We start from the raw sequence: 10,574 nt of genomic DNA, 5'->3' as shown, positions 1-10,574 counted from the left end.
GGCTGTTGATAAAGCTTGCTTGCCTGTATCCATAAATAATATGTTAAAGGCTAAGCAAAGCAGTTTTCTTGATATAGTCACTGTAACTTGTGGTCTTCTGTTAAAAGAGAATTTGATGTTCAGCTGTTAACTTGTATAAACACTTTTTGCCGTCTGTTAAGAGTTTACTCCAGGTGAAAAGCTGATGCCCTCACTTCTGTGTATATGTTCTCTATAATTATCTAAAAGCCAGATGCTTTACTATAGTCCCCGATTTAGTACAGATATCTGTAGGATTATTTTTACCATGACCAGAAAGCAGGAATTTATATTTCTTAAAGTGGTGTGTTAATTATTATGATGGTCTTGTCAATGAATTGATCTAATTCCCCTTTAAAATACTCTGTTACTTTTCACTATAATTACAAGAGCAGCCACATTTCAGCACATATAACTATCTCCTAGCAGGGTAGAATCTCAGAAAAATATCCTGGAGCAATTTAGAGACAATCCCCACCTTGAGTGAGTTTGTTTCTTCCCAAAAGCTTTTGAAAAACAGAAAAGAATCTAAAATACTTACTACGCAAAAGAACTTAGTCTCTGTCTGGAAATGTTCAGACCAAAAATTATATATATGGGGAAGAATTATATGAGCAAAATGTGTACTTTCTCCCTACCCCTTTTCCTCAGCTTGGTAGTACATCTTACTTTTTTATTGATGGAGGATGAATTCCAGGATATATGAATTTTCTTCTGTTTCCAGAGTTAACGTTACTTGACTATTTCTCCTAATAGGCAAAAATAAAGGGGTTCTACATTCTTGAAGTCCAACAGTCTGTTGCTCCATTTGTAGAAAAACTAGAAACATTTACAGCGGTGCTTAAAAGATGTGAAAAGATGTCCTTTTGGGTTTTCAATATTTCATCATATATATGACCTTAACTATTACCTGTTCTCCAGGCAAATTAAATAAGTTAAAAGCATACCTGATTAGATTCAGGTGTTTCAATCAAAGGAATTATACTTTCCCCTTTAAATGAATGTGCATTCTTAGAGGTTCCAATATTTTTGCCACATGCAAATACATAGTTTTGGACTATTTTCCTCAATAATAAATGGACAGTGTTTTTTACTTACTTGTTTAATTGGGAACTCTTTATCTAGTTTTAGGACTTGTATGGGGAACTGATTACAAGATGATGTAGGTCCTCAATTGTGACTGGTTGAAGTTGCAACGGATCTACCAGAGGTGGGATTACTTACGATTTGCCATGGTCACCTCCCCCCCCCATCATGTGATCCCATTTTGAGTGCTTGGCAACTGGAATGCATTTACAGTTTGCAGTGTCCTATGGCACATGACTGCATTTTACAACAGTCTTGGCCAAGTTCAGTATTTAAGGTATTTTCAATTTTTTTTCAAAAACCATGCCCATAAGCAAATGACTGCTTGTGGCTGTTTTATGACCACGGGGTTTACGTGACTGCTGCAAAAAGGCTATAAAATCAGGTCAGTCAAGTGACTTTATCTGCTTTATGATATCATGAGTTATGACCATAATCAGCAGGCTCCATTACAGTCGTAACTTGAGAACTACTTGTATTTATGTAGAAATACTGAAAATTCCAAAGGGTTCACAGTTTTTAAATACTGCTGTATAATATTACTCTTTTTTATGCATTGTTGACACAGAGGCACCAGGGCAGCCATCTTAGGTTGCAGCAAAAATACTTTCTTTTGATAGGTTGCTATAAGTTAATAGTTATTAATAAAGCTGCATGTCTCCACAAGTGACACTTTTTCCCCCTTACTCTGAGAAATAAATTGGACGTTTCCTGTTTGTTCACAAAAGGAGCTGAAGAAATACGGTGTGACCACCTTGGTGCGAGTTTGCGATGCTACCTATGATAAAGCACCTGTTGAAAAAGAAGGAATACAAGTTCTGGTGAGTATTCTTCAATCTTTGGGAAATACAATCACGAATAGAATGGGACTGACAATATGGAAATCTTTTAATGTCATTGTTAATTTCTTTTTAAAGCTGTGGAATGTTCCTGCATCTCTGTAAAATTGATTTGGAATCTGGGCTGTAAAGCAGCTTGCATTTTTCTCCCTGTAGGTCTATGACCAGTCAAGGTTTAGACAGTTACTCATTTAGAGGAAGAAGGTATAAGTAGTATCCTGTTCATATCAGAACAAAGATTTCAAATTGGTCAGTTCAGCAGATAATACTGAACTAAATTATTAGATAGAGAAGTCACAGAGGAAATAGTCACAGGTGGTTAACTGCCTGTTTTCTGAGCAACCCATGATTGTGATCTGAGTAGTGTATACTAGCATGTCACTTTTTAGCGGCTGAGCATATTTTGATGTATTGAAAGTTGCAAACCAGCCAAAAGGTATGAATGAGAAAGATCACATTCTTAGCAGCAGCAATCCTGGCAACCTCTCTTGCCACTAAATCCAACACAGCCATTAGAAAAGAACAGGTAATCCTTGCTTAACAACCAGCCACTTAATAACCATTTGAATTAATTGTGACCTGTGAAGCACTTCTGATTTGCTGCAAAATGCCCTCCCCAAGAATGTGATCATTGTCTTGCTTAACCACTGCTTCACTCAGTGATTGAGATTCTGGTCCCAATTGTTATAAATCCAGGTATTAATACTAAAGTCATTCCCAGCTTGTTCTCTCCCAGCTCCAAGACTCAGGTAAGGGATTGCCCTCTTGGCTGCCTACCTATATTCTTCTGCCAGCTGCTTCTGCACCCATCACTATATACTACTACTGTGCTGGCCAGGGACTTTCACTTTGCCTTCTTTTGCACTGGCGCAGCCAGGGCTTGCTTTCATGTGCTGAGGTTATTTTGCAAAAGAAGGGCCTGGATGGGACATGAATGGAGGTCCTGGACAGGTCATGAGAAGTCCTGACTGCACCAGTGCGAAAGAAGGTGGTACAAAGAAGGTCACGGCTATACCATAGTGATATATGATGTGAGCAGGGCTGGGTGGCAGGAATACCGGGTGGTAGCAGGTAGGTGGATGGCCAAAAGGCAGCTGTAAATGTGGGTGACCCTGAATTTTGTTTCTGTGACCACAGAGGCATTGCATTGGCCAGAACGTCAAGGACTGGACTTTTAGTCCCTTCATTCAGCACTGATTGAATGGACATTAAACAACAATTATCTGTAATTAAATTGAGCCAAGGAAGCTACGTATTAAAAAAAACTTTTATCTCCATGCCAAGATCCCTGAATTCTTGTTTTAGAAACAAGAATCTTAAAAATAAACTGATTTCTGAGAGTTGCTTTTAAAAAAAAGAGAGAACAGCAAATCATAGAAAAACCATGGGAAACCAGTTTAAAAAAATACTTAAGAAATTTGGTGAGGAAATTCACTGCTTTGGTTAACTTTTCCCACTAGCAGGAGGGACTAAGTGTGAATGATTGAAGCTGCAGGACCTCTATTTCATTACTTATTTGCATTTATCTCGTAACAATCTTAGTCTTTTGAAGTCTGTATGTTACTGGACCAAGTGTAAATGTGGGTTGAGTACAGATAAGACACAGGTTATAGGTGTGATTTATTCAGGTTTAATGGAAAAATGTACTCTAGATTTTCATGTAGCATCTTTGCCAATGCCTTATAGAACTGAAAGTTTACTAAAATTTTGCAGCTATGCTACTATGTCATCCCAGGAGAATTTAAAGATTTACTGATGTGTGTATGTATTTATATATATAGACACAGTATGTAGAGAGTAAGATGCAGAGGATATATTTATGCTTAGATTTCTTACAATGTCGATTAGATATTGAATGTTAAGATTTCAGAATGCATGTTCAAAGTAAAAACAAACCCTATATTTCAATAAATGCAACTTTTTAAGGTGAAGTATGTATAACTGTAATATAATCTTAAATGCAATAAAAATTAAGGGAGTCAACTTCTCAGATTGTATTTTTGTTTTATTTAGAATAAAATGGCATAAAATAGGGATGTGGCTTAAACATAAATTATTATGGTATTTTTATTTCAGTTCATATTCATTGATTATTCATCATGAACCTAAAAGTTAGTAAAAGATTTTGGATAACTTTGGCAAGTCTAAATATTTTGAGATCAAAGTTAAGATTTCTTGGACAAGTATGGATAATAAAATATTGGGACTTGGATCCTGCCTTGGTTTCAATATTTTCAAATAAGAAAAATCTTTTATAGATGTTACTACAATTATTAACATCAACATTTGGGACAATTTATATATAATTAAAGGGAAAAAAGTTTTCATGACTAGAAATTATGAAAATAATGAAAGGACAACAAATTACTATGGAAAGATCTTGGAATTCCTATGTCTGTTCAGAAAATATTTATTTAAGAAATGATTTAAGATGGAGGATTAAATGAGATATCTTTTTAAAAAAAAATTGAGTACTGATTTTTCTGAATGAAAACTTGGGGCCCTCTGGTTATAATAGTCATCCTAATTTGTTCCAGGCCAAAGCGTAGTCTTTTTAAAGGTGAAACTAAAGACATTTCAAGAAGCTCAACTTGGTAGGCTTCTTGTCAGCATTACCAAAGTGAGCAGCTGTTGCTTTCTCCCAATATTATTTTTGGATCTTTCGTACTTCTAGGAATTCTCAGCCTTGGAATTCCTAGAAGTTGCCCATCCCAATTTCTTTTGGGAGCTGCTTTGATTTCAGCCTTAGCTAAAATCGATTAGGAACCTACCATCTTTGAGCCTAGCTTCAATACAAATGTGTCCTATGTGTTTAATGTCAGTGTTAAACCTCAGGATCTCAGAAGGAGTTTTAATGTTAAAAAACATGTCTCATTTAATCTTCCAGCTCGTAAGTACTGTTAAACAATTACAGCCTGCTATATTCAGCTTTTCATACAGACAAGCTCTGGTTCACTTCTTTTACTCGAAAAAGTGAACTAAATAAAAACTAACATAGGCTTCTCAGTTAAAACACACACATCCTCCCCAGTCAAAAAGCATAGTGTTTGGAAATTATTTTATTATTGTGGGACAAATTACTGTTTATAATTTAATTCACTTTTTCCAGTCTTTGAAGATGCTTTGATTGCTTGCTCACATATTGGATTTTTTAAAAAGTTGACATACTTTTACTGTGTCCAAAAGAAAAGGTATTTCAACTTTTTCCAAAAAAGTAAGGAGTTTTTGGATTAATGTTTTTTTATTAGTTTTCCCGGTTATAAAGTACACAGAATTTATTTTCAGAGTTTTTATAGCTTTTTGTACAGTAGGCTAAAAGTATGGATAAAACATTTATATTAGATGACAACAAATTTTTATAGTTTGCTTCCACAGTTATATATCCAAATGCATTGTAGGAGAATTATGCCAAATGCCATATTCCATTTTCTGGGATTTTGTTTTCTATTCTGGAACCAAGCCAGAGTATAATTCAAGGATAGATGAAATTTGTGTGAATTAAATAAAAAAAACCAAAAGATTGTCAGCATGGAGATTAAATATGAACCTGAGGGATCACCGGGACCAGATAGAAATGCTGAAGGCTGTGTTTAAATAATCATAAGGAAAATTAGCTTTTTGTTGTGTTTAAAAAAGTATAATTTTTATTAAGTAGTAATGCAACTTTACAAATAAAACAATATGTTTAAAATGTACATTTTGCAAGTGCATTGTAAACTCTTGTTTGTAATTATGGTGGTGATGAAAAAGTAACTTTCAGACCAATCCTTGCATTTACAACCTTCACAGATTTATAAAGCAAAGGAAAAGTGGAGTAAGATCATAAGCAGAGTCACAGTTTCACTTATCAATAGCGTGGATCAACAACTAAATAGTTGGTTCCACTTGTAGAATGAAGACTGCTATGGAAAAAGTATATTCGATTCTGTAAGAAGCTTAATTCCTTAATCTCAATTAGCATAGATTAAGTTAAATACATACAGACTGAAAAAATTTATCATGTAAACCCTTTCTTAGAAATGTTTATGCAGACAGCCAAACTACATGCTGTAATTGTATTCCCATTTTAGTTGAGATTTTAGATGATATACAGCTGTTGACCTCTCTTGTATTTTTGATCCTCTAGTAAAACACACACTTGATGGTTTTTGTTCCTTTGATCAGCACTTGCCTTTTTTATTAGATTCTGTGGGTATTTCTCTATAAAGAACTGCTTCAGCGAAGCAGTTGAAGTGATGTCCCAGTGCCTGGAAGCTGTCAGGGTCTGGATGGGAGCTAACAGGCTTGCACTCAATCCCGACAAGACCGAGTGGCTATTGATGCTCCCTCCCAAGGATGGTCCAGTCGTTCCATCTCTTAGCCTGGGGGGTGAAATTATACACCCCTCAGAGAGGGTTCGCAATTTGGGTGTCCTCCTGGATCCATAGCTGACGTTAGAACATCATCTGTCGGCTGTGACCAGGGGGGCCTTTGCCTAGGTTCGCCTGGTGCACCAGTTGCGACCCTATCTGGACCGGGAGGTCCTTCGGATGGTCACTCACGCCCTCGTCACCTCAAGACTGGATTACTGTAACACGCTCTACATGGGGCTGCCCTTGAAGAGTGTTCGAAGACTGCAGTTGGTCCAGAATGCAGCTGCGCGAGTGATAGTGGGGGTTCCCACGTTACACCTATCCTCCGCGAGCTGCATTGGTTCCCCATTGGTCTCCGGACACGCTTCAAGGTGCTAGTCGTTACTTTTAAAGCCCTACATGGTTTAGGACCTGGCTACCTGAGAGACTGCCTCCTGCCATTCACCTCCCAGAGACCAAGAAGATCACACAGATTAGGCCTCCTCCGGATTCCATCTGCCGGTCAGTGTTGGCTGGCGACTCCCCGGGGGAGGGCCTTCTCTGTAGCTGCTCCGGCCCTATGGAACGATCTCCTCATGGAGATCCGGACCCTTACTACTCTTCCGGCCTTCCGCAAAGCGATTAAGACCTCGCTGTTCCGGCAGGCCTGGGGCTGTTGATTTTATCCAGCCCCATTCTAAGCTGTATGTATGTTGTGAAATTTTAATGTTTGTTCTTTTTAATTTTTATATGTCTCTCCCCCCCCCCCCCCGTTTTTATCTGTAAGCCGCCCAGAGTCCCTAGAGAGTGGGCGGCATACAAATCCTAATAAAACCTAAACCTAAAGCAAAATCTTAGTCAATGTCTGGGTTTATCTCACCATTTCATAGGTAAGAGCTATTCAACATGAGTGGCAAACAGTCATAGATGATGTGGCTAATCTTCTACTTTGGGGGGGGGGGGGTCAAACTCGCAGCCTGGATGCATCACACGATAGCCACACCCATGTCCGGTTAGCGAAGGGGGAAAAAGTCACTATACATCATCTGACGATGCAAATTTGATGGCATTCTTCTTGAGGGCAACGTGCTTATGATTGCCTTCCAATATGGGGAAATATGTAGCAAAAATGGTCCTGTCCCCCCAGTAGGAAAAAAATCCTAATGAGATTTTTATTATGGATTGATCTAAGTTGGCTTTCTTTATTTCCTTAGTCTACAGAATCCATGAGGAAACACCCCCCCCCCCATTTCTCCTGTTGTCTTCAGTTCATTTTAGGTTGTTTATTTACAGAGTAAAAAATTTGTATCTTGTTCTGAAACAAGCATTCTAAGCCACCCAGCATCCGGACTGCTCTGCTAGCTATCAAAAAAGTGAGACAGTTGAGAGCAGATTGGAGTAAAAGTTTGGAGAAGAATTTTCTATGTAAAGAGTGGTGGCAATGAACAAACCGTCTCTCCATTGTGATTGGTACATCAACAGACATTATGGGGAAAGGGCATGAGGACCCTAGATTGAGAGAACTACATTTGGATCATTTTCCCCTCCTACAGTCCTATACGTTCAAGCTTTCAACCACTCCCTTCTGTTTCCAGATTAAGATGGGGGGAAATGTATTCAATGAATTCTACAGAGTACTTGTAGCCGAGGAAAATTCAAATAGAAATCCTTCCAAACCAACAGATGACCTTGGCCTTTCTGCTACCTCCCACTTTCTTAATTACAGGGTAATTTAAAGCAATTTAAAAATTACAATTTAAAGATACCCTGGTAATCTTGGAGATCTGTTTGAGAACTAAAATGGGTCCAAGGTGCCTATAGAACAACTCACTGATCTTGCCTCGGTAGATTACATTTAATTCCAGTGCCCTCTTTTATAACATTGGTAAACAAGCCCTCGTAAGGACGGCATTCCATAAAGGAAAAGAGAAGGGGATGGTCATGGGATTTTATTGAGATTAATCCATGGCAGTTGTTGAAACATCACAAGTGCATGTGTTGGCTTCCAAGAATAGCTTGCGCTTGAAAAGCAGGCATGATTAAAGATAACAAAATTCTTTTCTATGAATGGTTTCATTAGAAGGTGTCACAGAGAAGTCACTGTGTCTGGAACAAAACATAACTTGACTCTGGTGGTCGTAGATGAGTGGAATATGTTTGTAAGTTATATTTAGTAGGCTCTGAGAGCAAGCTTTGAGCAGTATCTGAGCCTAATTATTTGCCTGATAGTTACCAATTTGCAGGTTTTTATTCATATATACATTGTGGCCCTGAAGAGCTAAAGCCCAATCTAGTTCTCTGGGGTTGTGGGGGAAATGGGAAGAAGGAACACCATATATGGTTCTTTGAGTTCTTGAAGGAAAGACAGGAGATAAATCTAACAAACAAATATATTTAAAAACTGTTCTTCCTGGCTTAGAATCTGTTCTTTAACATGTAAAACAGGGAATAATAACAGCCAGTTCAAGGCTGTTTGGGAAGAAAAACAAACATGAAACAAATTTAGCAAGTTATAAATATATTCCTAGTAGCAATGAATGCAGCTCTTGTCCTTTTGGTCTCCTTCAGAATTGAAGGGTGCACTTCATGAGTCTTGCAACTTAGTCAGCTTCCATTGCTGCTTCAAAGACATCTTAATTCCTGGCTCGTGACAAGAACTTATCAGTGGCAGCTTCAATTTCAGTAGCTCTGCCCTGAACCACAGCTCTTGTGCCTCTTTTTGTGGGTGGGAAGTTCCCCTGGTGCAGGACATCCATTCTGATAAGGCGCTGCAGGAAAGGTCTTATATAGCTGTCAACCTGTGAAATAAAAGGGCTTTTGAGTTCTAAACAGATGCTGATTCATTGAAGAGCTTGAATTAACTTCCAGCAGTAGTGTGTGGTAGCTTCTTGCCAATAACATGTTGTTCTCATGTGTGATTACAACATGATGTACTTATGAAATAAACTATAGGATGTATTACAGCAAGGATCTCTGCATTGAGGCTGCTAGTTTTTCCTTTGATATCTCCAGGGACTTCTATTCATGGTGCATGTGGGTCCCTCTGCCCTATTTGCTGTCATCACTTTACTATCCTAGCGTGTTGAGTTTGTTTGCCTTTGGTCCACTCCTGCACCTCTTTCGCTGTTTCTGAACAAAAGTGAAGAAATGTGACACTAAATTTTTAATTGGAAATTAAAAAAAATTAAAATTAGCAGCTGCTTTGTTTGGCCAGGTACTACCTGGCACAGTGTACTAAGGGCCATTATCTCTGGTATGGTGATAATTACTCAGTTAACTTTTCAGATCTATTGTACCTTTTTCAGAATGGAAAAAAGGGACAAAAATACTATAAGATCTGACTCTGGTCTTGTCTGACAAAAAATGCTTGAAACTCTTTTCCTGAAAATTAAAGCAGATCTGCTTTCTGGCCATCTATATTGGCTGTTGTCTTTACTAAGTATATTGGGATCTTTGGAATCAGATGCTTTGTGAGGAGGAAGAGCAACCTTGGGTTGCTGCCTTGGGTTTGATGAATGTCATCTGGACTGGGTGAGATATGTGTTCAATATGTCCAGATGTTCAGAGTGTCCAGATGCTTGTAGATTCTGGGAAAACCTCCAGATGCCATCAGTCTAGATTGAGAGCCAATTTGGTCTCTGATTTCCCTGCATGTGTTTTAACAAGGTGGGATTCCTGGCTTATTTTTTAGGGGCTTGATTTTGTACTACCGATAGCACAAGCTGCAGAGTTATCTGTTCTGGAGATTGGATAAAATCTTGCATTTGAGAACTAGTGCCCATATTTTCTCTTTCTTTCTAGATCAGTCCCTTTTCCTTCTGTGTTATATGCTAGCTAAAGTAAGCCTGACTGCTACCATTAATGTATGGATGTTGACAATTCTGACCCATCCTCCCCTTCCCGACCTTCTTCTTATGCTCTTAGAACTGTGTTGCATCTGCACGAAAATTTTGTAGTTTGTGTTTTGTATGTGGAGCAGAAAACAACAAATTTAACAGTGTGAGGGATGGAGGCAGTACCTGGCCCAATTCTCCATAGTGAGGGGATTGGACTGAGTCAGATAAGATCTTTGGGACACGCCCTGGTCACTAGGTACTGCCCCGTTATCGACTCAGTCCCTCAACTGGACGGTTTGCCATTCTGGATCTCCTGTAATCTTGGAAAACAATATAAAAGACTGAACAGAAAAACAGAAATTGCCTCCCTGCCACAAAGATCAACCTCCTCTGGACTGGATAACTCCCCGGTGGGGTAAAAGGACTGCCACAAGCCCTCAGGGGTGGCACGCTGCCCAGGCCAC

General features: G+C 38.6%; 1 protein-coding gene across 1 annotated transcript in view; it reads left to right on the top strand.

Annotated features, from left to right (window-relative positions):
- PTP4A2 (protein tyrosine phosphatase 4A2) overlaps window positions 1-10,574 on the top strand; it is a 36,247-nt gene that overhangs the window by 12,026 nt on the left and 13,647 nt on the right. The window contains exon 3 of the mRNA XM_087727224.1: window positions 1,833-1,925. Coding sequence (XP_087583350.1) covers window positions 1,833-1,925 — 93 coding nt within the window. The remainder of the gene's footprint in view (window positions 1-1,832; window positions 1,926-10,574) is intronic.

Source organism: Thamnophis sirtalis, unplaced genomic scaffold (genome assembly GCF_051295495.1).
Source record: "Thamnophis sirtalis isolate CommonGarterSnake01/CBP01778 unplaced genomic scaffold, rThaSir2_p1.2 scaffold_13, whole genome shotgun sequence".
In the NCBI taxonomy this organism is placed as follows: domain Eukaryota; kingdom Metazoa; phylum Chordata; class Lepidosauria; order Squamata; family Natricidae; genus Thamnophis; species Thamnophis sirtalis.
Note: the sequence above shows the minus strand (reverse complement) of the source record. Positions and strands in the feature narration are given on the sequence as shown.